Below are 25,616 nucleotides of genomic sequence, written 5' to 3'. Positions count from 1 at the left end.
CTCGGGTATTGCTGATCCTCCTCCTACTGAGGCTACTTGCAGAGAGCACTTCTTGCATTATTCAGGGCTGGGGAAATCTTTTACAGAGTGACACCGACCCTGTTCATACAATCCAGGGGTCAGCAAACTTTTTCAGCCATGGGCCGGTCCACTGTCCCTCAGACCTTGTGGGGGGCCGGACTATTTTTTTGGGGGGGGGGGAATGAATGAATTCCTATGCCCCACAAATAACCCAGAGATGCATTTTAAATAAAAGGACACATTCTACTCGTGTAAAAACATGCTGATTCCCAGACCGTCCGTGGGCCGGATTTAGAAGGCGATTGGGCCGGATCCGGCCCCCGGGCCCTAGTTTGCCTACCCATGATGCAATCAGTGAAGGTAATGCTGAGCAGCATTGCAATGGCAGGCCTTGCCTCTCTCTCTCTCTCTCTCTCTCTCTCTCTCTCTCTCTCACACACACACACACACACACACACACACATACACACGGAGTCATACCTTGGAAGTCGAATGGAATCCGTTCCAGAAGTCCGTTTGACTTCCAAAACGTTCGGAAACCAAAGCACAGCTTTTCAGAAGCTATTCCAAAAATAGCTTGCAAACCGGAACAGTTCTTTCTGTGTTTGCGGCGTTCAGGAGCCAAAATGTTTGAGAACTAGGCTGTTCGAAAACCAAGGTACAACTGTATGTCTGTCTATCTATCTATCTATCTATCTATCTATCTATCTATCTATCTCTATCTATCTATCTATCTATCTATCTATCTATCTATCATCTATCATCTATCTATCATCTATCTATCTATCATCTATCTATCTATCTATCTATCTATCTATCTATCTATCTATCTATCTATCTATCTCTGTAGACTCTCTGTGCAGCCAGAAACCCTGATATCATTATGATCTCTCTCACTCACACATATTCTCACAAACAGAAACTTCTGTATCTCACACTGTTCAAGCAGAGTAATGATAAAACCCAACTGTGACCTGGGGCCTCTCCTACGTTAGTCATAAAACAGTGTGTTGAATGCAACAATTTTACATAGTGGTTTTTTAAACTTTGTTATAAGGATTTAATTTCTGACATATTTATAGCATGTGGTTTTTTCCCTGTGTGCAGATCCACCCTGGGTCTACTGAGTGTTTGCCATATGCACACCATCCAGAAGCCTGTCAACAGGCAAAAGGGAGAAAGCTACAGTCTGTAGCTAATTGCTATCCATTCAAAGTTATTGATAAACATATTAATCTAAATGTATTAAAATGTTGTGCTAGGGCACAAACATTGCCAGATGCTGCCTTGCCTAACCTAACGCAGGAAGCATTCTTCCTGTTATTTCTGAGTGGAGCTACATCAGTAAATAATCTGCTATTTAAATTAATTGATTTAGATAACATGTCAGATCTTGAATTGGGTACAGATAAGACACCTGTGCACTGGGGGGGTGGGTGGGTTAGGGACCCAATCCTGTTCATCTGTAGGTCTTATGAACAAGCCAGGGAGTGGGGGAAAGGATGGACTCCTTTGCTGCCACTCTGGCTGCTGCTGACATATACAGTGGTACCTCAGGTTAAGTACTTAATTCGTTCCGGAGGTCCGATCTTAACCTGAAACTGTTCTTCACCTGAAGCACCACTTTAGCTAATGGGGCCTCCTGCTGCCGCCGCGCCACCAGAGCACGATTTCTGTTCTCATCCTGAAGCAAAGTTCTTAACCTGAAGCACTATTTCTGGGTTAGCGGAGTCTGTAACCTGAAGCGTATGTAACCTGAAGCATATGTAACCCGAGGTACCACTGTAGTGTCTTTCAACATGTAAACTACATTTCCCATGATGCCAAGAGGCCCAGTTACACGCAACAGCATCTTGTGCCACAGTGCAGGCTGCGATTCAAACAATAGAAATCACCATTTGTTTAGCTCACTGCGAGAAGTGAGGTTACCGGGAACCAGGCAGAGGGCCTTCTCGGTAGTGGCGCCCGCCCTGTGGAAGGCCCTCCCATCAGATGTCCAGGAACTACCGGTAAACAACTATCTGATTTTTAGAAGATATCTGAAGGCAGCCCTGTTTCACCAGACTAAGCCGCTTCTGGTGAACCAGAGCAGCGCATGGAAATGCCGTTTACCTTCCCTTTCGAACTGCTAGGTTGGCAGCAGCAGGGACCGAGCAATGGGAGCTCACCCCGTTGCGGGGATTTGAACCGCCAACCTTCTGATCAGCAAGTCCTAGGCTCTGTGGTTTAACCCACAGCGCCACCTGCGTCCCTAGTGGAGTTGTAGATAGATGTTAATGAAGTTGTAGCTACCAAGTGGAAAAATAATTACACTAGGCCAGGGAGCCTCCTGGCACGCAGCTTTGCACCTCAGTTGCATCATTCACCCTCTGCTGCTTCTCAGGTATGTCCCAGGCACCCCTCAGTCTGGCCCACCTCCCTCAGTTATGGGCGCCCCCCCCCCACTTCTCCAGCATCTATACATATGAGTGGTACCGTATTTTTCGCTCTATAAAACGCACCAGACCACAAGACGCACCTAGTTTTTGGAGGAGGAAAACAAGAAAAAAAAACTGAATCTCAGAAGCCAGAACAGCAAGAGGGATCACTGCACAGCGAAAGCAGCAATCCCTCTTGCTGTTCTGGCTCCTGGGATAGCTGCGCAGCCTGCATTCGCTCCATAAGACGCACACACATTTCCCCTTACTTTTTAGGAAGGAAAAAGTGAGTCTTATAGAGCAAAAAATACGGTAAGTCTCTGGACTTCTGACGTCAGACTTCCTGGATCCCAGCCAGGAACAGGATCCGACCATTAGTCCCTTTTGTCCTAGCAAACAACTGTTAGCTCAGTTCCTTCTTGGAAGGCTCTCAACAAAGTGCTGACCTGCAGGACTCCGCAAAAAAAGGAATTAATAAGCAACCCTATATTATTAAATCATCTATTCCCATCTAATTAATCATTTATTTGTCCATCAAAAAGAAAGCTGGCTATATAATAGTGTTTCCCAAGCTTCTGGTAGCTGGGACACTTTTTCTCTCTGAATCAAAGCGGGGGGGGGGGGTACTTCTTCACTTTTGCACCCGTAAAGACTTATTAACAGAGTGTGAATTAGCTGCCTTCAGAGGAGTCCACCGCTGTGCTTCTGCATGAGTCAGTGTTCTGAGTGAGGCTTCTTTTTGGAGCTAGGCAAGCTCAAAGCAGTCATTGGTCTATTCTGTCTCAGCTAGAATGGGCTTTTTAAAAACCTGGAGTTTTTTGGTTGTTGCTCTGATCACTGCATTTTTGCATTTCTGCACTGTACATTGTGATGCTGCTGCTTTAGCACCTAGAGAGTCTTTCAATGGGCTGCCATGCAAATTTAATTCAATACTAAAGGTAAAGGGACCCTGACCATTAGGTCCAGTCGTGACCGACTCTGGGGTAGCAGTGCTCATCTCGCTTTATTAGCAGAGGGAGCCGGCGTACAGCTTCCGGGTCATGTGGCCAGTATGACTAAGCCGCTTCTGGCGAACCAGAGCAGCGCACGGAAACGCCGTTTACCTTCCCGCTGGAGTGGTACCTATTTATCTACTTGACTTGCATTTTGACGTGCTTTCGAACTGCTAGGTTGGCAGGAACAGGGACAGAGCAATGGGAGCTCACCCCGTCGCAGGGATTCGAACCGCTGACCTTCTGATTGGCAAGTCCTAGGCTCTGTGGTTTAACCCACAGCGCCAACCACGTCCCTAATTCAATACTACTAATAGCAATAATATGGCATAATATATTATTAACGCAGCCTGTGCTGGGAATGGGTAGTACTGACGCACCTCTGTACTGACTGAATGCTTTCTGGTAGAAACTGACTGGAAAGAGGCGCCTCTAAAGCAGTGCATGGAAGCCTGTGGGCCTCCTCTGTGGGTGGGGCACCCCAGGTTCACAGGAGTCTTTAATTCTGGGCACCACAGTTCAAGAAGGACACTGACAAACTGGAACGTGTCCAGAGGAGGGCAACCAAAATGGTCAAAGGCCTGGAAACGATGCCTTATGAGGAACGGCTAAGGGAGCTGGGCATGTTTAGCCTGGAGAAGAGGAGGTTAAGGGGGGATATCATGGCTATCATGTTCAAATATATAAAAGGATGTCACATAGAGGAGGGAGAAAGGTTGTTTTCTGCTGCTCCAGAGAAGCGGACACGGAGCAATGGATCCAAACTACAAGAAAGAAGATTCCACCTAAACATTAGGAAGAACTTCCTGACAGTAAGAGCTGTTTGACAGTGGAATTTGCTGCCAAGGAGTGTGGTGGAGTCTCCTCCTTTGGAGGTCTTTAAGCAGAGGCTTGACAACCATATGTCAGGAGTGCTCTGATGGTGTTTCCTGCTTGGCAGGGGGTTGGACTCGATGGCCCTTGTGGTCTCTTCCAACTCTATGATTCTATGATTCTGTGATTCTAATTAGCGTATTTCTTGTGGCACACTGGCACAGCCTCCCACAGCACCCTAATGTGCCATAGCTCACAGTTTCTGAATCACTGCTCTGCCCACCAGCTGAGGTCCATACCCTCCAACATTTCTCCAATGTAAAGAAGGACGTCCCATTCCGTAATGATAATTTTACTGTTATACCCCACACATCTTACTGGTTTGCCCCAGCAATTCTGGGCAGCTTCCAGCATATATAAAAACATAATAATACATTTAACATTTTTAAAAAAATCTTCCCTGTACAGGATTGCCATCGGACGGCTCGGGGGTCGGATAACTCCACGCCCTCCAACATTTCTCCATTGAAAATAGGGATGTTCTGGGATCAAATCAGAAACCGGGATGGCTTCTCTAAATCAGGGACATCTCTGGAAAATAGGGACATTTGGAAGGTCCGGAGGTCAGGGATTGGCCATGAGGAAGCACATTATGGCTTGGCTCAGCGCTGGTTGTTTGGTTTAACCTAATAGGTATTGTTATGAACGTGGGTGGTCAGTTTGGATGAAATTATTATTATATTATTCTTATTATCAGGGCTTTCCCTCCCCCCCAAAATGAGGGGTCCTCTGATTTTGATTCAAGAAAATCACCATTTTATAGTTCAAATTGGGAAAAATAAATACAGTAAATGGACAAAAAGCCGCCTTCAAGGGTAGCAATGGAACTGATGATTCACCATGGTAAAGAAAAAAACTAAAAATTATAAAATTTTAAGTTTCTTCTCCCATTAGATTCACAAAATGTTTAGGGGCATGCACACCCCTGCGTCCCCCCCCCCCGAAAAAAGCACTGATTATTATTATTATTATTATGATTATTATTATTATTATTATTATTAAAATGCATGTAACACCCTTCATCCAAAGATCACAGGAAGTTTACGGTATAAAAACACAGAAACACATAATATTTTAAAAAATGAAACAATCATTCCCCTCAATTTAAAAGGCCACAGATTGTGTAATTAGCCCAAGGCCTGGGAGAAGAGGAATGTTCTCACTGGGCGTCTAAAGATCTGCAGTGAAGGTGCCAGGTGAGCCTTTTTGGGGAGTGCATTTCACAAATGGGGAGCCACTGCAGAAAAGGCCTGTTCTGATGTATATTTTGCTCTAGGAGGCTTAGTTTGGTCAGAATCGAGTATACACTTCCCAAGTTAATGCTAAATATAGTACATCACATCTGCTAAATGAGCCACCATAGCTGATGGAGGGCTGCGGAAATTTGTGTCCCAGGCTTTTTAGACTCATCTACCCATGTGGGACAAGTTGTGGTGCGGGTGTCACTGTGGTCTAAACCACAGAACCTAAGGCTTGCCTATCAGAAGGTTGGCGGTTCAAATCCCCATGACAGAGTGAGCTCCCATTGCTTGGTCCCTGCTCCTGCCCACCTAGCAGTTCGAAAGCACGTCAAAGTGCAAGTAGATAAATAGGTACCACTCTGGCGGGAAGGTAAGCAGTGTTTCCGTGCGCTGCTCTGGTTTGCCAGAAGCGGCTTAGTCATGCTGCCCACATGACCCGGAAGCTGTCTGCGGACAAACACTGGCTCCCTCAGCCAGTAAAGTGAAATGAGCACCGCAATGTCAGAGTCATCCGCGACTGGACGTAACGGACAGGGGTCCCTTTACCTTTAACCATGTGCTATCTGAAACCAAAGGGGCGCATCGGTTGCCAGAGGCGACGCATATTGTATGCGGGTGGCGCTGTGGTCAAAACCATTCAGCCTCTTGGGCTTGCTGATCGGAAGGTCGGTGGTTCGAATCCCCATGATGGGGTGAGCTCCCGTTGCTCTGTGCCAGCTCCTGCCAACCTAGCAGTTCGAAAGCACGCCAGTGCAAGTAGAGAAATAGGTACTGCTTTGGTGGGAAGGTAAATTGCGTTTCCATGCACTCTGACACCCATCACAGTGTTCTGTTGCGCCAGAAGCAGTTTAGTCCTTCTGGCCACATGATCTGGAAAGCTGTCAGCGGACAAACGGCGGCTCCCTCGGTCTGAAAGCGAGATGAGCGCCACAACCCCAGAGTCGCCTTTGACTAGACTGAACCGTCCAGGGGTCCTTTACCTTTATCTTTTTATATTGGCATTACAGTCAGCTCTCCCCCCCCCATTGTTACGTACTTAAGTGTGATTGACAATTACAATGTGCTGTATTAGGTGTGTCCTTAAAAGACTGCTTTGAAGCTGTAGCTAGCGCACGTCGTGGTTGCCCACTTCCTTTTGCTTGCGAGTATGAAATGAACATGCCACCACCGGCTGCTTCTTACCTTCCGGGCCTAGTTCAAAGCACCGGCGGTTAGCCTTAAAGACCTTTACAGCCTGCGTATGTTGTACCAGAGGCTGCCTTATCACTTATAAACTCTTTAGGGGAGGTGAAATCCTGCCCAAGATTCTGTCTCCTGCCAACACATGGAGCAGGGCTGCGGAGGCAGTGCAAGACTGTGACTCACTTCCTAAGGTGTCCCGACAGAGTTGGACTTGCATCTTCTTTCCAAGGCTTTACTCCACAGGTGCGTGTTGTATCTTTAGGGTATTATCATCCGTGATCCATGTTAATATGCTTGCAGGTTTGATCCCTGTATGGGCCAGCTGAGTGTTCATTCATTGCAGAGGGTCAGAACAGATGATCCTCAGGATCAGTGCTTTATTTTTTAAAAAAATCTTTAGGGGTACTCTCATTTTGACTCGAGAAAATCACCATTTTATAGTTTGAATGGGGGGAAATAAATACAGTAAATGGACAAAAGGCTGCTATCGGGGGTAGCAAAACAACTGATGATTCACCTTGCTAGAGAAGAAACTAAAAAAAAAAAATTAAAAAAAGTTTTTTCTCCCATTAGAGTCACAAAATGTTTAGGGGTATGTGTACCCCTGCGCCCCCACCCCCAGGAAAAAAAGCAGTGCTCTGGATCCCTCCCAATTCTGTGATTCGATGTAGCAATGGCATAGTTTGATTTGTATCTAGGTATGATTTTATCCAGTGCTTTTTTCTTCTTAAAAAAATGTTTAGGGGTACTCTCCTTTTGGCTCAAGAAAATACCGTATTTTTTGCACCATAACACTCACTTTTTTCCTCCTAGAAAGTAAGGGGAAATGTCTGTGCGTCTTATGGAGCGAATGCCTGCGGGTGGCGGGGGAGATCTGCTGCAGTCGTGAGCAGAGGATCCATGATTCCCCTTCCTTCCCTCCTCCGTGGTTACAAAGCATGGATCCACATGGATCCTCAGGATTTTTGCATTGGGCTACTCCAAACTCACTGTCAGATCACATGTCTGTGGTCACAGCATGAACCACAAAAATCATATATCCACTATTTCGTTTAGAATATTTTTTTTTCTTGTTTTCCTCCTCTAAAAACTACGTGCGTGTTATGGTCTGGTGTGTGTTATAGAGCGAAAAATACGGTAACCATTTCGTAGCTCAAATCGGGGGGAATCAATACAGTAAATGGGCAAAAGTACAAAGATTCACAAAATGTTTAGGGGCATGCGTAACCCTGTGTGTGCCCCCCCTAGAAAAAAGCACTGATTTTATCAAGAAATGCTAAGCTGCTTTGAAGTTGAATGTGGGGCAAATGACCGGGTGTCTCTGACCCCTGTCTCCTTGTTTCTCTACATGTGGGAAGGTGTGTCACAATAATTCATTGCATTAGGATTTCCACACCTCCAGCTCCCTGCAGGTATAGGCAGTGAAGTGTAAGGAGGGGGGGGCGGGTTGCCAAGAAGGGGGAGGACACAGAAATGCCTTCACAGCTAGCACCATTTTAATGGACTTCTAGCCCGCCTCTGAAGGTGTATGTTCTCCCAAGCCAGATTACAACATATCAATACGAGTCGACGTTAAAAGCCTAAAATTTAAAATGGGATTTTCTAAAATAACCTAACATTAAAATAGCAGTGCATAAAACAGTCATTAAATATCACAACCATTAAATCATCCAAATGTAAACCAGAAAGAATAAGTATTTAAGGCTTTTCTAAGGCCGACAGAAAGACGCGGGTGGCGCTGTGGGTTAAACCACAGAGCCTAGGACTTGCCGATTAGAAGGTTGGAGGTTCGAATCCCCGCGACGGGGTGAGCTCCTGTTGCTCAGTCCCTGCTCCTGCCAACCTAGCAGTTCAAAAGCACGTCAGAGTGCAAGTAGATAAATAGGTACCGCTCCAGCGGGAAGGGAAACGGTGTTTCCGTGTGCTGCTCTGGTTCGCCAGAAGCGGCTTAGTCATGCTGGCCACATGACCCGGAAAAACTGTCTGCGGACAAATGCCGGCTCCCTTGGCCAGTAAACCGAGATGAGTGCCACAACCCCAGAGTCGGACATGACTGGACCTAACGGCCAGGGGTCCCTTTACCTTTTTAAGGCCGGCGGAGCATGGGGGGTGGAGAGGGAAATGCCATACGAATTTCCCTCAGGAGGGCATTTCAGAGATAAGGGGCCCAATTCAGAGGAGGCCCTGTGATGCAATGATGTTGTGCCAGCCATTGGTGTATTTAAAAAAATGTTATCAGGGAGGCATGGGTGCAGGGAGAGGCACAGTTTGGCAGTGCACACGTGCTTCCCATTATGCATAACTGGGTGTGATTTTTGCAAATTGGACACTCAGGTAGACTGTAAGTGTTAAATCTGAATTCATAGAGCTGTATTGTGCAATGGTAATGATGAGGTTTTTAAGAGAGGCAGTATGGTGAACCAGTCAGAGCAGGGGTAGCCAACGTGGAGAGTCCAGACATGGCTAGAATCCAGCTTCCACCAGCACCATGTACCTATTAGTTGGGGTGAAAGGAATTGTAGTCCAACAATAATCTGGAGAGCACCAGGTTAAAAATTCCACTCAGCCAAAGAGCAAACTCATTACTGTGGTACCTCGGTTCACGAACAGTCCTGTTTACGAACTTTTCAGTTTACGAACTCCGCAAAACCGGAAGTAGTGTCCCAGTTTGCGAACTTTACCTCAGTCTGCGAACGGAAGCTGAACGGTGGAGGAGCACCAGCGGCGGGAGGCCTCATTAGGGAAAGCGCGCTTTGTTTTAAGAATGGTTTCAGTTTAGGAACGGACTTCAGGAACGGATTAAGTTCGGAAACCGAGGTACCACTGTATCTGTCACCATTATCCTACCTCAGAGGTGTTTTGAAGATAAAATGGATGGGTGGAGAACATGTATGCTGCCTTGAACTTCTTAGGGGTAAGGGGTGGGTAGACAGACAGACAGACAGACAAAACTGAAAAGAAAAACTGGATGTATGTTTCCAAAATATAAGATAAAAAACAAATAAAATAAAACCTACATACAGCAACAGTGTTTTGTGTTGTGTAGACTCCTATGATGTAAGTCATGGGCCCCGCCTGCTAGCGTGCTCCCTAAAATATCACTGGTTTGCTCATTTCTATATACAGTGGTACCTCGGGTTACATACGCTTCAGGTTACAGACTCCGCTAACCCAGAAATAGTGCTTCAGGTTAAGAACTTTGCTTCAGGATGAGAACAGAAATCGTGCTCCGGTGGCGCGGCGGCAGCAGGAGGCCCCATTAGCTAAAGTGGTGCTTCAGGTTAAGAACAGTTTCAGGTTAAGTATGGACCTCCGGAATGAATTAAGTACTTAACCCGAGGTACCACGGTATAGGGTGCCTACATTCTGCATGGACTGGTTTGCATGGCATCATGTGCAAATGGCTTTAGATACCTATTAAGTCCATAAGTTACCATATAGCATATATTCAACACAAAAAACAACCACAATTTGTTGTTGGCAAAGGACAGCTGGACATGTAAAGGGCCCCATTACCTTCAGTAGCTTAGGGCCTCATCCAACCTAAATCCGGCCCTGAAGGCATCCTAACTTGAACTGGGAGTACACTCCTTGACCATGCAAGGTAATGCAGAGCTGCGTCTATGGTTGAACCGAGACGGCTTGAGGGTTTGTTGACTTGGAAGGCCCTGGAGCCCCCAAACACAGCTCCGTCAAGCTGAGGCCCCATAACTTTTCCTCTAGTTTGGAGGCCTGACAAGAGGCATCAGGCAGAAAATGGCAGCTGTCTTCATTGGCTGCCTTGCCACCCTCCTACATAGTGACCTTTGGAGCTGCTGCTGGGAAACGCAAGCCCCACCCTCTTCTCCCGAAGGGGCACTTTGTGACGTTTGTGCGGTTTGCAATATTAACCAGGTAGCCTCAGGAGGCCCCTGAGAGCCAGGCCGCAGCTTCTGAGCAGAGCTGGCCTCTCCCAGATGATGTCCATTGAGAGGTTAATGGGGTGAGTTAACCTGGGTGAATGTACTTGTGCAGCCAGGCTAAGCTCTGTGCAAGTCCATAGGATTAGGCAATCCATTCGCTTTATAAATGGGCATTAGCTCAGGGTCACCGAGAGAGAAAGATGCTGATGCGACAAGTCTTTGGTGATGGAGCTGCAGCACTTTTTACCCGGAGCACACCCATGGGATCATGGGCACAAATACTTCCCTCCCCCAGTACCCCTCCCCATGCAGAATCAGATGCTCATTGAATACCCTCAAACAGTATGAAACTCACTGCAAGAGCAGTGTACAGTCATACCTCGGGTTGAATTTGCTTCAGGTTGAGCGCATTCAGGTTGCCCTCTGTGGCAACCCAGAAGTAACGGAGAAGTAACCCAGAAGTAAGGATTTGCTGAAAGGACTTTGTAAACGGGAATACAAAAGGGGAGGTGTGAGGAGGTCAAGGAAATAAGCAAATGAACTTAAAGATATTGAAAAATGGATTATTATTTTTTAAAGATATTTTTCTTTCTTTTTTCTCTTCTTTTTTATTTTTTCAACTACCGGTTTTTTAGGTTTCTTTTTTGGTAACTTTCTTATTAGCTCTTGTTCTTCTTTCTTTTTTCTTTTTTGTATGTGTAATAGTTGGTTTAATTATTTTTAACTTTAAAAAAAACTTATGTTTTGTGTAAAATCTTAATAAATATTTAAAAAAAACAAAACAGAAGTAATGGAGAACGTTACTTCCAGGTTTCGCCGCTTGCGCATGTGCAGACGCTCAAAATGACGTCACGTGCATGCGCAGACGCGGCAAATCATGACCCGCGCACGCGCAGACGCGCCATCGCATCTTACCTTCCATTCTGGATGCGAACGGGGCTCCGGAATGAATCCCGTTCGCATCCCGAGGTACCATTGTATAACCAACTGGGCATCGTGGACCATTATTTGTATTTATGTGTGCAGCTCCCCTCTCTGTGTGTGGCTTGGGGGCACACACTCATTCTCTCATTTTCCCTGCCTGTTAGCAGGCCATTTGTACCAATGGACATAAATTGTGGCACAACAGTATAATTTGCCCCTATGTAGCCTCACTTCCTGGATTCACATTTACCTTTCTGAACATTGCCTCTGTGTGTGAGCCCATGCGCATCAACAATCTCTCCCTCTCATTACAATCTCACACATGGAGATCTTCCAAGCGGGCTGTGTGTCCCTTTGGAATAAGATCTTCCTGCTTCTTCCCGCTCTTACTGGTCTGTGTTTGCCTGAGCTGGAGTCTGGACTAAGGATTCTGAGCTCCTGTGCTCTGATTCGATACAGGATGTCCAGTCACAGAACATTTCAGGATTTGGGCCTCTGCCATTGGCCCTTGAACTCTGAGTTGTAATTCGCAGCTTGGAGGTTTAGACAGCCAATCATGTTAGGAGTGGGAGTGGCCCAGGCTTTCAGAAATGTATATAAGCAGTTGCTTTGCCCCTGTTTCCCAGTTATGTAGTTTAACAAAGGTTCTTGCTGTTATCACTGTTATCACTTCACTACCTATACACTACCCAAATCTAAGGTGGGCTGCCTTACTGTGCCTCAGGATAAGCCTTGCACTGCGCATGTATGTCTGAACCATACGTTTTCCCAGCCAAATTTCTCCCAAGACAGAAGGATGTCAACAACAACAAGAAATTGGCAATCCATTAAGGATGAGCTCTGTAGGTAAAGATATTATGCATAAAAACAAGCCTCTTTCAGTGTGTCACAAATGATACAAGGTTAGATGCACATATTTTGTTCTTGGTTATTTGTACGGTCTTGAATACATGTACTCTTCACTTCTGAGCAATGACAAGTTCCAGGGATAGTGCTACATGGTGTCCTTGTAGTGTTTGCTTTATTCATAAGCAAGCAGAGCAGAGCAATTTGGAAGGAAACAGCTCTCTCCCTGCAGCTGGCAGCAGCTGACACATCCCAAACTCTAAACAGGTATCTCATTCCAAAGGCTGAAAAGGGATCCTCAGCTATCAGGAGAACAGCTCCTATAATTAGCTGTGTTTGAAGATGCATCCACTAATTATCCTGGATAATTAGCCAGTCATCTGCTGAACAACAGATAAGTCACCCATCATCCATAACAGTATTATTAGGAGATACACCATAGTTCCCTGTTTATGTATCTAGGGATTTGGTCATCAGTAAGCGCGCCACTTTGGGGGATTCAGAGAATCATTCCCCCTATTCCGGAACTTTCAGTCCTCCATTGTATCCCAAGTCTATGTATCATTACAGGAGTTATTTAAGACCTGCCAAAGAGTTCAAGTGTTTACAGTGCTCTGTCAAGTATAATATAAAATTATTCCATTCTTCGTTGAAGTTTTGATCCTCCTGTTTTCTGATTTTCCCAGTCATTTTTGCCATCTCTGCATAGTCCAATAGTTTAGTCTGCCAGTCCACTCTGGTAGGAACCTTGTCATCTTTCCAGCCTTTTCAGTTCTTTCGGTATCTCTGCACCTACAATTCCTAACGAAAAGGCTTCTGGTTTTTTTTAAACGAACATTATTTTGAACATTTCAAAAATTCATTGCATATCATTTCCCATAATTCCTTTATTACTTTACAATTCTACCACATATGGTAAAAGGTGGCACCTAATAATTCCTTGCTGCTGCCCACAGAGTAGGCACATGGTAATGTTCTCTTGCCCGTGCTCAGTCAGACTTGTCTAGGATCTCAGCACTTGTGCTATAGCTGCCATCGCCTGCAGCTACTTAAAACACCAGGGAGTTCTGTGGGCCCCACAGTGTCAAGGAGCATGCTTGCTTGGGAGTGATCCTGTTTCATAATGAGACCAGGGCTGTGGCTGGAGCACTGACCATATCGGCTGGAAAATCCCCCAGAGCATTCAGTAACCCACCAGGTCCCATACATCTTGGTTAAGGGTAGCCAAATTTTGTGTGATTGCTATAAAACTTAGGGAACATAATGATTAAGGCCTTAAATGATAATTTTAGGTTATATGTTAGTGACTAAGTTTTAATTTATATATTCTTTAACTGTTGCTATATCCATAGCTGTCAACTTTTCCCTTTTCTTGCGAGGAATCCTATTTGGAATAAGGGAATTTCCCTTAAAAAGGGGAAACGTTGACAGCTATGGCTATATCTGTATTTTCCCTGTTATACCTAATTGCAAATTCAAATGTATCCCTATTGTGTGTTATGACTTCCTTGATATTGTATGTGGACTGGAACTGGTCTGTGACCGAAATAATAAAATTCATTCATTCATTCATTGGGGGGGGGGGCAGACCATCTTAATGGATCTTCCACCCTAGAGGAGGAGATACTGCCACATCCAGGTGTCTCAGCAGGGATGGATCTGCCCATAGCAACAAACTCCCCGCAATCCCTGCTGCTAACAAGTCCTTCCTTTCCTGCTCTGTTGGGTTGCCTGCATCACCACTAAGCATGTGTGGAATTCTGCATATAACAGCTTTCCATAAGCCACTGCAATGACCTGGAAAAGACACGATTGATGTGGCAGGCAGAAGGCTGATTTGCACGGCATTCAGTCAGTCAGTCAGTTAGTCAGTCAGTCAGTCAGTCAGTCAGTCAATCAGTCAATCAATCAATCAATCAATCAATCAATCAATCAATCAATCAATTTTGCCCTTCCTTCTTCCCTGACAGGGACTCAAGGCAGTTTACTGATAAAATAAGAATAATCAGCACATGATTGGCCATTCCTGCACTTTAATACTTTCTGTGGACTTGCCAGTTAAGTGCTGATGTGACTTGGCCCTGAGTACCTTTCAGGAGGGGACGTGAGTGGCGCGGTGGGTTAAACCACAGAGCCTAGGGCTTGCCAATCAGAAGGTTGGTGGTTCAAATCCCCGCGACGGGGTGAGCTCCCGTTGCTCAGTCCCTGCTCCTGCCCACCTAGCAGTTCGAAAGCACATCAAAGTGCAAGTAGATAGATAGGTACTGCTCTGGCGGGAAGATAAACAGCGTTTCATGTGCTGCTCTGGTTCGCCGGAAGCGGCTTAGTCATGCTGGCCACACGACCCGGAAGCTGTACGCCGGCTCCCTCGGCCAATAAAGTGAGATGAGCGCTGCAACCCCAGAGTCGTCCGCGACTGGACCTAATGGTCAGGGGTCCCTTTAGCTTTACCTTTCAGATGATGAAAATAAAATAAAAGTAGTTTGAAATGTAAAACATCAGTGATATTTTTCAGCTGTGTTAGCTGAACTGTGCCAGGTTATTTGACTTCAGCGTGCGAATGGCACTGTGGGCAGGTAAAAGGAAGACACTGTGGGCAGGTAAAAGGAAGAGACACAACCATGTGCCGAACGATGGAGCAAGCCGGAGAAGAGGTTTTGTGCCTGCAAACCTGCTTTCCCTTTGCCGTGCCTGGGCTTGCTGCTGAATGCCATGAATGCAGTGGCCAGATGTCAGGTGGGAGAAGGGGAGAGGGGTCTGCTTGCGTGCAGGGATCAGAGCAAGCAGGAATGCAAGACGGGAGCTGGGGGAGGGGAGGGGGAAGAAGAGGTGAGCGCTGGCATCCAACTGGCATCCAATGTCCTTTGGACACATCCCAAGAGGCTCTGTTTGTCTTTCAGAGGGAAAATGGCAGAGAGCTCCCTGTTTGCGCAGCGGCTGCAGGCCATTACTGTAAGTATTCTTCCTCCCCCCCCCCACTACCCCTGCCCCACTTGTGCAAAAATGGGGCTCAGGGTCCTCAGACGAGGTCCAGCCTCTGTTGCCCACAGGAACTGCCCCCCCACCCCCATTCCAAAGCTGAGGGAGAGGGGGAGAGGTGGGTGGGAAGGCAGTGTGCCCAGATCTGTATGCCAGAACTAAGCGATTCTCATAATAATAGTGTAATGTAACTAGTGTGGGGGTGATAGGGGCAACTGCACCAGGCACAACCTGGGCAGAAGGCACAGCTATCAACGTTTCCCTTTTTAAGGGAAATTCCCTTATTCTGAATAGGATTCCTCGCAAGAAAAGGGAAAGTTGACAGCTATGGCAGAAGGGATGCAGCGCCTGCTATGTATTCACGACCCTCAAAGCCACATTGCAATATGTAATTCTCTATTTATCAGTTTGGCATCATTAGATCTTTTTTAAAGGCTGACATGAACTGGCAGGGAGGCTTATTGCGGCAGCTAGGCCAGGCCCAGTGGTGCTTTGTGGGCTGCTCATTTGCCCTATAGCCTAACAATGGCTGTAGGTTGAAAGCACATGACTTCCCCCAAAGGATTCTGGGAACTGCTGTATAAGCCCTCAAAGAGCTACCATTCACAGCACCCTTAACAAACTACAGTACCCAGGATCCTTTGGGGGAAGTCATGTGCTTTCAACATATGGTGTGGACACAGACACAGTCAAATGCATTCAGCCGTGGGGGTACTGCTGATGGGAAGGAGGATGTTGGTGGCATGTGGCTGGCCAGCTATTGCTGAGGGGATGGCAGATTGTGGGATATATTTCTAAAAAAATATTTCTGGCTTTACAGCTTCTCATGACTGGCGGTTAAGGTGCAAGCAGCAGGAGCTGTCTATCTTGAGCAGCCTATTTAAAGCACACACCACTAAGAATCCTGGGAACCGTAGTTTACCGCTCACAGAGCTATGATTCCCAACATCCTTAACAAACTACTATTCCCAGAATTCTTTGGGGGTGCTTGTAATGTATGATGGGTCTGCACTATACCTTTAAAGCACATTCCCTCCCCCCTCAAAGAATTATGAGTGCTGTGGTTGCTCAGGGCTGCTGGGAATTGTAGTTTGTGAGGGGCAAACTACCGTGCTCGGGATTCCTTGAGGAAAAGAAGGTGCTTAGAATGTGCTTTGTGAAATATACTCGGAGTCAAGAGTGGATTTCATGCTCTTTATTCAGCTCATAGTGGTGAGGAGGAATGGAAGTTCCCCCAGAATGTCTGCTTTATATACATTATTTACACAATGGGCCCCACATGATTGGCTAATTCCGGGATTCTCCTGTAGGCCAATCAGGTCGTGGATTCACTTCCACCTGGAGCTGGATTGGGTGGCTCCTGTGGACCAATCAGACTGCCGCATTCTGAATCCTATTGTTCTAGGACCAATCAGACTGCTGCATTATGAATCCTATTCAACTCAGTACATAACACTTTGAATGCATAATGTATACACAGTCTAGTCCCTGCTCTGTAATATAAGGATAACGGCATTGCCCTCCCTGGGTTGCTGTGAGGATTTGAGAGGATTCCGTTTTTAATCCCATTTAAAAAAACCTTCCTGCACGCAGGCAGTTCCCCCATTCCACAGGGGCAACCATTTCAGACCCAGCAGCTGTTTACAAACCTATGAGCTGTCTCAAATACTGCAATTCCACTTGCACAACAGACGTCTGTGCACACAGTGAAACTTCCTATCCCACTCCTGTTGCCTCGAGTCCCTTGTGCACCCTCAATATCAGCTCCCAGGGGGTGGGGGACCCCCTGGATCAGATTTTGGGGCATGTGGGGACATGGGCATAGCCAGGATTTTTGTTAGCAGGGCAGGTTTTTTATTGGGGGGAGCAGAACCTCAGTTTGCTTTGTATTTTTATTTATTTTTATTGATTGGGGGGCAGCTGCCTCTCCCTGCCCCCCCCCGGCTACTCCCATGCGCAGGGAGAAATTGAATGAGTGTAACTCTGCTTGCGCAGTTCTGGATACAAGCCCAAGTTCCCCTGCAGGAAAGGAAGCAGCCAGAGGACCCCCTCCATTTAAAATACGATACGATATCTTTATTGTCATTGTCCCATACAGAACAATGAAATTGAAAAAACTACATAAGACATTCAAAAACCCCTAAAAGCTCTGAAACCCCATTTTAAAATACAATATACTCCTACTGAGACTCCTTATACTGTGTTTAAAGCCAGAATTGCATTTGGGTAGAAACTGTTTCTCAGGTGGCTAGTCCTGGTCTTTATAACCCTGTACCTTCTTCCAGAAGGAAGAAGCTGAAAGAGATCATTTCCGGGGTGCGCACTATCCTGCGCTATCTCTGCTGCTTTCTTTTGGCACCTGGCAGCATAGATTTGATCTAAGGTGGGAAGAGTGCTACTGAAAAGATGACTTGCAGGGATGAACTTTTGGGGAGTCTTCCTTCCAGTCTCACACACGCATTCAACTGGGAGAGGCTCTAGGGAAAAACAGCCCCTCTCAAAATACAGTTTTGTATGGCAACCCGTTTTCTCTAGAAGAAAATAGCACGGCCAGAAATGTGATGATTTGTCTGTGGAGTAATGCGTCCACACATAGGGCAGAGAACTTTGGTTTGAAGTTCTTTGAGAAGCCATGCATTTTGAAGAAGACTTCTGTTTTAAGTCCAATTTAAAGACAAGGAACCATAAGAAGGGAGATTAGGAGCCTTGAAGTTGTCCATAATAACAGTGAGTAGCAGCCTGAGCTAGCACCTGGCCACAGTCTTTCCCACTATGAAAGATATATTGTATTTCTATTTAAATGGCAGCGGTTGCTTCTGAATTTGCATTGCACATGCAAATTTCATGCAAACTTGTTTCTTGATGATACACAAGCAGCAAACCTGGTGTGTGCATATCTCTTCTGCCCAGTGATGTGGCTATTGGAAGTGGCCAGGTCCAGTATACCTGAAGGAGCGTCTCCACCCCCATCGTTCTACCCGGACACTGAGGTCCAGCTCTGAGGGCCTTCTGGTGGTTCCCTCCCTGCGAGAAGCCAAGTTACAGGGAACCAGGCAGAGGGCCTTCTCGGTAGTGGCACCCACCCTGTGGAACGCCCTCCCACCAGATGTCAAAGAGAACAACAACTATCTGATTTTTAGAAGACATCTGAAGGCAGCCCTGTTTAGGGAAGCTTTTAATATTTAATAGGTTATTGTGTTTTAGTGTTCTGTTGGAAACTGCCCAGAGTGGCTGGGGAAACCCAGCCAGATGGGCAGGGATAAATATTATTATTATTATTATTATTATTATTATTATTATTATTATTATTATATCAGCCCTTCAATATATTCCCAGCGTTTTTGGATTTGGGCTAAATCTGGGCTGCTTCCCCTCCTCCGTGGGAAACACTGAGCAGGCCTGCTGTAACCTGAGTTGCCTTTCCTCTGCTCATCCTGCCTTTGAAACAAATGAATTATTCACCAGGCAATAGCTCCAACCTGAACCAAACAGGAGGAGAGGGATCTGGAGGGCTGCCCAGACTGCAAGAAGCAGGGGCCGGCCTGGGGTTGATGCCTGCGATGCAGCCCGGCTGCCCTTGTGTTCAGCCCCACGCACACATCCAGATGGGAGATGTTGTCATGAATGGCGCATGCCAGGAAGCATAGTAAACATTTGTTGTTGTGAGAAATGTTTCAGCAGCTGAGGGATGTTTCTGTGCAGGGGGAGAATCGGGGCAAAGGGAGATGGAGCTACAAACAGCAGCGAGGAGCCTTCAGTACGTGAATAGTGGCAGAAGCACCCATGACCTTATGCGCGCCACAGGGTGTTTTGAGCGCATGCAACAGGCTTGGTAAACACATTGTAACCTCCGTGTGGGCACACACCCAAACACTGCATCAACATTTGTACCTTTGTACTTGGTGATAGGGTCTAAACCACTGAGCCTATTGGGCTTGCCGATCAGAAGATCGGCGGTTCGAATCCCCGCGATGGGGTGAGGTCCCGTTGCTCTGTCCCAGCTCCTGCCAACCTAGCAGTTCGAAAGCACATCAAAGTGCAAGCAGATAAATAGGTACCGCTCTGGCGGGAAGGTAAACAGCGTTTTCGTGCGCTGCTCTGGTTCACCAGAAGCGGCTTAGTTCTGGGCACCACAATTCAAGAAGGACACTGACAAACTGGAACGTGTCCAGAGGAGGGCAACCAAAATGGTCAAAGGCCTGGAAACGATGCCTTATGAGGAACGGCTAAGGGAGCTGGGCATGTTTAGCCTGGAGAAGAGGAGGTTAAGGGGTGATATGATAGCCATGTTCAAATATAGAAAAGGATGTCACATAGAGGAGGGAGAAAGGTTGTTTTCTGCTGCTCCAGAGAAGCGGACACAGAGCAATGGATCCAAACTACAAGAAAGAAGATTCCACCTAAACATTAGGAAGAACTTCCTGACAGTAAGAGCTGTTCGACAGTGGAATTTGCTGCCAAGGAGTGTGGTGGAGTCTCCTACTTTGGAGGTCTTTAAGCAGAGGCTTGACAACCATATGTCAGGAGTGCTCTGATGGTGTTTCCTGCTTGGCAGGGGGTTGGACTCGATGGCCCTTGTGGTCTCTTCCAACTCTATGATTCTATGATTCTATGATTCTATGCTGGCCACATAACCCGGAAAAACTGTCTGCGGACAAACGCTGGCTCCCTCGGCCTGTAAAGCGAGATGAGTGCCGCAACCCCAGAGTCATCTGTGACTGGACTTAACTGTCAGGGGTCCTTTACTTTTACCTTTTACTTGGTGATAATTCATTTGACATTATGTCCTCTCTTTTAATTTCATATAGCCAGTCACCAAGGAAGATTAGAGCCCTGATTTCATTCATAATTCCTGTTAGTCTCCTAAGGGTTGTTTATGCGTATGGAAGTCTGTTGGCACATACAGATGGTTGTGTGGCATAAATATGTTGATTTTAAATGTCAACACAATAGACTGTAAACTCCAGATTCTGCTGGGCACACCCAGGTTGTATAGACATGGTTGTGTTTGTCCCCAGTGTTCTAATTGAATTATTTGAGATCATTGCAGTCTGGTGCCAAAAAGTAACTATTTTTTTAAAAGATGTTTAGATCTACACAGTGTGGATCTTTCATTAACACAGTTAAATCAGTCTGATAATAGCAGCATTATCTGAACCAACGTAGTGCAACCTTCCCCAGCCTAGTGCCTTCCTGATGTTTCTAACTATGATTTACATCAGCTGAAAGGTACAAAACATCAGGAAGACTCGTGTAAACAAACCACCCATATGTAACTCCAGTGCAAATAGCATTTTGATTTTTTGGTATATTAATTCAAAAGCATTAATGATGAACACTTCTAATGATTTCCCTAAACTCTGAAAAACCACGCTGTTAAAAGAAAACTGATTGAGAGGTAAAACCAGTCTCTCCAAGAGGATTAGCCTCCTTTGATTGATTGTGACACACACACTTTCATGGATCGCAGCCCAAGGACGTGGTCTGTGGACCAGTCGTCCTCACAAGGATATGCCGCCGCCTTTTAGGTGCCACGAGGCTACAGAGTCCAGCCGAAAAGGGAGGGTGGCAGTAAAGTCTCCCTCTTGCTGCACGGAAACCTGCCCCCCTAGGGTCTCTCAGTGTGGTGTAGTGGTTAAGAGCGGTAGTCTCGTAATCTGGGGAACCAGGTTCGCGTCTCCGCTCCTCCACATGCAGCTGCTGGGTGACCTTGGGCTAGTCACACTTCTCTGAAGTCTCTCAGCCCCACTCACCTCACAGAGTGTTTGTTGTGGGGGAGGAAGGGAAAGGAGAATGTTAGCCGCTTTGAGACTCCTTAAAGGGAGTGAAAGGCGGGATATCAAATCCAAACTCTTCTTCTTCTTCTTCTCTCTCACTCTCTCTCTTAAACACCCCCAGGCTCAGACAGGGGGGGGGGCATATGGGTCACTTGGCCCGGGCCTCCGATTCCAAAGGGGGCCTCGGTCAGCATACATTCCCTATATATTTTTAAAAAGCACTGTTGTATACAGTGGTACCTCGGGTTATATACGCTTCAGGTTACAGACTCTGCTAACCCAGAAATAGTCGAAGAGTCCCCTTTGTGGTGACTCCAACTTCCGGCAGGTGTCAAGCAGGTGAACTAAAGGCTGACCCATCTTGAGGCTTATTGCCTTACGCTGTTAACCCAGAAATGGAAGCAAGAAGAAATTCCAACGAAAGAAGAATGGCAGACGAAATTAATGGACTACAGTGGTACCTCGGGTTACATACGCTTCAGGTTACATACGCGTCAGGTTACAGACTCCGCTAGCCCAGAAATAGTGCTCAGGTTAAGAACTTTGCTTCAGGAGGAGAACAGAAATCGTGCTCCGGTGGCATGACGGCAGCTAAAGTGGTGCTTCAGGTTAAGAACAGTTTCAGGTTAAGAACGGACCTCTGGAACGAATTAAGTACTTAACCCAAGGTACCACTGTATCTATATTTTCCATTTTTTCTTTATATGCAGATACGGTCCAAGCCTTGAAACAAAATTATTTGTCAGCATAACTTTTGTGAAAATTATTTACATACTTACTTATTTATAAGACTTCAGTTATCCCCAGGGTAAAAAAGGGGGTACATTATCTACCTAGCCCTGGCCTCTGCAAGACCCTAAACATCCCGGTAGGGTTAAGGGGGCAGGCCCTTTGCAGACAGGGCAGTCTCTCCCCCCACCCCCCACCCCAACCCGCATCCTCCTTCCCCCCCCCAGCTCTTCCAGCCTTTAAAAGGGGGAGGCGCTGGCACAGTTGCAAGGTGGCGTCTGGGTTGGCATAGAAGGGTTTTTCCTTAACCGGTGGCGAGAGGGAGACCGAGAGATAGAGAGCAGCGCAGCGCAGGGCGAGACACAAAGGGGTGGCGGCGGGGGTGGGTCTCTTCCCTGCTGCTCCTCTTGCACCCAGGTGATGCTGCTGCTAAAGGCCGAGGAGGGGCGGCCCTGCTGGGCTTAAGTCCTCGGCGCGGTCGGGCAGGCAGGCACGCCGCTTCGCCTGTCTGCCGCCCACGTGGGCTCGCTCGCGCCCTGCCTCCCACCGGCGGCGGCGGCGGCGGGCCCTTTGTCCGCCCCTCTCTCTCTGCAGGGCGGCTCCTGCCTCGCCTCGCCTCCCACCCCTTCGGTCCCCTTTTTGCTTTGCTGCAGGAGCGGCGCAGGCTGCAGGAGCGTATCCTGGCCACCCGCCGGGAGCTGGAGGAGGAGAGACTGCGAGCCCAGCGCCTCAAGGTAACGCCCAGGAGAGGGATGCAGGAATGGATGGACCAGAGGGATGGAGGTTGGGATGCGGGAGTGGGGAGATGAAGGAGGTGAAATGATGGCGGGGTGGGGGGTGCGGTACCACTGTGGGAGGGACCAGGGGAGGAGGGGGCATGTCAGACCCCAAGATTAAGGTAGTTGGGGGCCCTGTTGTAGTTCCCAAAATAGCACCCCCCCAAAAAAAAATAGAGCCAGAAATAAGATACTACAAAAAAAATGTCTTGGAGTGTCTTAAAAACTAACTCGTGTATAATGGCACATGCTTTTGTGGACTCCCCCCCCCCCCTTGGTCCACCTTGATAAACAAATAGAAAATACTCTGTGCATATTCATTTAACTCCCCATTGCTTTTGCTCACTTCCACTTACCAACTCTCAACCTAACTTACCTCACATGGCTGTTGGGAAGATATAGGAGGAGGTATAAAATGGCTGCAAAATGGAACTTAGTGCTTGTATCACAGGCAACAAATGTTGGTTCCTTTAACCCCATTAATGCATCTTTGTTCTATAAAGGATCATATATTTTTTCTGCACACCTCCCAGGGGAATAAAAATCAGGACAGCTCCAAGGCTTCAACCAATCATAATCTGGCCTGAGAATTGCATGCTTTAGATCCCTAAGTCCCAGCAAAAAACAGCAACAACCTTGCTTCACTTTCCAATGTTCTGCACTAGAAATAAACATGTCTAATCAAATTTATAGCCCACATTTAGCAACGAGCTTCACTGGGCATTCTGACACAGTCACTGGGATATATATGAGCCATGGGTTTGCTTGCAAGTTTTTCCTGTTTTGGCCTATGTTTTCACAACCTTGTGTGGAAAAGGTGTGCAAGAGGACCACCTATGTGCAGGTGTTCATGCCCCTAGAAGCTGAAAGCTGTGGGAGTCAAGTTCTGACTGTGTGGCCCTTTGTGTGCAAATGCTTGCATGATACGTGGTGGTTGTGGAGAGAGAGAGAGAGAAACGGTGAGGATTGTGGCTGGAGTACATTTGAACATCCGCACTAGTGGGTGTGTTCAACATCTGCTGTCAACGCCGTGTAGCTTCATTATTTATTTATTTTAAAGTATTTCTGAACCGACCTCCATCCTTTACCGGTACCAGGATGGTATATAAAGAGCATGACCGACAATCCTAGCAAATGCAACAATACAATTTTTTAAATAAAAAAATCACCACTAAAATACATTTCCAAACAATAAAAGCAGTTGACACAGCCGGCACTGAATATGCTGAAAATATCTGGTCATGTAGCCTGGCGTGAAAAGATTATACTGTCAGTGCTTCGTGTGTGACTGCTTGTCCATATAGACCTATATGTGCATGTGGTTGAACAAAGATGCAATTCTGGGTATGCGCAGGAATGATCTCATGTGTGCCTGTGCATATATGCATGACTGTAAGCCCATTGTCTTGTCTTGATGTGTCCTGACAGCCCACGTGTCTCTATCGGCGTGAGTGTCCAGCGCAGGATTGCTGACAAATGCATTCTCTGTCTCTCTTCTCAGAGGAAATCCCTGCGTGATCGTTGGCTGATGGAGGGAACATCCTCACCCACAGACGACAATGATCACTTGTCTTCTGTCTGGGAGGCACAGAATCGCATTCAGGAATTAGAGCAAGATCTGTCCAGGTGGGTGTGTCCTAGGTGATGGCAGGGCAGTGGTGGAGGAGCAGCACTGACAATAACACACCCAAAGGGGTTTCATGGTTTTACCCAGCACAGAGAAGCAGCCGCCTCAGTTTCCTCCCCCTTCTCTTGCCCCTCCCTGTGTCAAATTTTAGATTGTAAGGCTCTCGGGGCAGAGACCTGTCCTCTTCACTCTCTACAAAGCATCTCACATTCTGTTTTTATTTATAAAAGTATTTATATGCCACCCCCCATGAAACATTAGGGTGGTGTACAACAGGAACATTTAAAACAAGACAAAGCAATCATAAAAATGACTGGCTACTCAAGGAACGTTTTGGGCAACTACTCAGGCTTTTTTTCATTATTATTTTTTTAATATTCAAGAGATACCTGAAAGTTTAAAAAAAAATGAGGACGCTTGCTGAATCTCTGCTGGAAGAGGCAGCGTGGGGCTAGCAACACTTAAATGCCCATCTCCTAGTGGAAGCCAGTCAGGCCGCTGATGGCAGTATATACATAAATAGCAACTACAGCCACAATAATGTGCTGTTCCGGCTGAAGCTGCAGATGGAAGCTGATGATGACATCGAGGTCTCTGGAGGACGTGAAGGAGGGATGTTTTGTGGGCACTTTGTGTCCCCCTCATGCCTCTGCGTCTTCTTCTTTCCGGAAGAGAAGATGCCTGGGACTAAAAACAACAACAAGCAACACTCAGGACAGAGAAGCCTGAAACCACTTCCTGGCCTGAGGGAGCTGGAGGGAAGGAGCTCAACGGAGTGATTAGTCAGCAAGGCTCCTGAGGATTAAATCACCCTCCAGCAGCAGCAGGAGGAGGAGGAGGGGGGGGAGGAGGAGGGCAGGATCCCCCAGGCAGTGCAAAAGTGACAACTCAGCAGCAAGAGGGGTGGAGAGCCTCCAGCAGGCTGGCTGTAAGTGAGGGGGTGGGGGTCTTTTCACACCCAGGCTCACAAGCAAGAAGCCAGGATTTGTCTAACCAAAGGATGTCAGAATACAGTACTTGCTGATGAAGGATAGCGCTAAGGTTCAGCTCATAAGGTTACTTAATTCCAAAGGACAGGAGAGCCAGTTGTTCCCAGAATAGTGACTGGTGAGTTTAGAATGGGGCTGAAGATCTCCAGCTGAAAACCCCACTCAAAACAATGAAATACATCTGTTGTTCTTGTTGATGTTGTGATTTCTGTCCTGTTGGGTTGCCTAAGGTCCTTCAAAAGCAGATTGCAAAGGGGGAAAGGCAATATGATAAAAACACAACACAGTAATAAATCAACACCAAATCAATAAAGCACAAGTTATTTCAAGCCAGTCCATAG

At 46.7% G+C, this 25,616-nt stretch overlaps 2 protein-coding genes across 4 annotated transcripts in view; one reads left to right on the top strand and one right to left on the bottom strand.

The window, feature by feature from the left end:
• PALM3 (paralemmin 3) overlaps positions 1 to 25,616 on the top strand; it is a 43,405-nt gene that overhangs the window by 5,228 nt on the left and 12,561 nt on the right. For 2 of the 3 annotated variants that reach the window (XR_014214988.1, XM_082205394.1), the window contains exons 2-4: positions 15,299 to 15,350; positions 22,537 to 22,617; positions 24,161 to 24,285. Coding sequence is in view for 2 of the 3 variants with exons in the window: in XM_082205394.1 (XP_082061520.1) it covers positions 15,306 to 15,350; positions 22,537 to 22,617; positions 24,161 to 24,285 (251 nt within the window). In the remaining variant the exon portion in view is untranslated. Of the gene's footprint in view, positions 1 to 6,667; positions 6,970 to 15,298; positions 15,351 to 22,536; positions 22,618 to 24,160; positions 24,286 to 25,616 lie in introns of those variants that run through there. The other variant, XM_082205395.1, reaches the window with a different exon arrangement.
• RLN3 (relaxin 3) overlaps positions 3,649 to 25,616 on the bottom strand; it is an 82,386-nt gene continuing 60,418 nt past the window's right edge. The window contains exon 3 of the transcript XR_014215019.1: positions 3,649 to 3,670. The gene's annotated coding sequence lies outside the window, so the exon portion shown is untranslated. The remainder of the gene's footprint in view (positions 3,671 to 25,616) is intronic.

Source organism: Podarcis vaucheri, assembly GCF_965113315.1.
Source record: "Podarcis vaucheri genome assembly, chromosome: 17".
Lineage (NCBI taxonomy): Eukaryota > Metazoa > Chordata > Lepidosauria > Squamata > Lacertidae > Podarcis > Podarcis vaucheri.
This window is presented reverse-complemented; position numbering and strand designations above follow the sequence as displayed.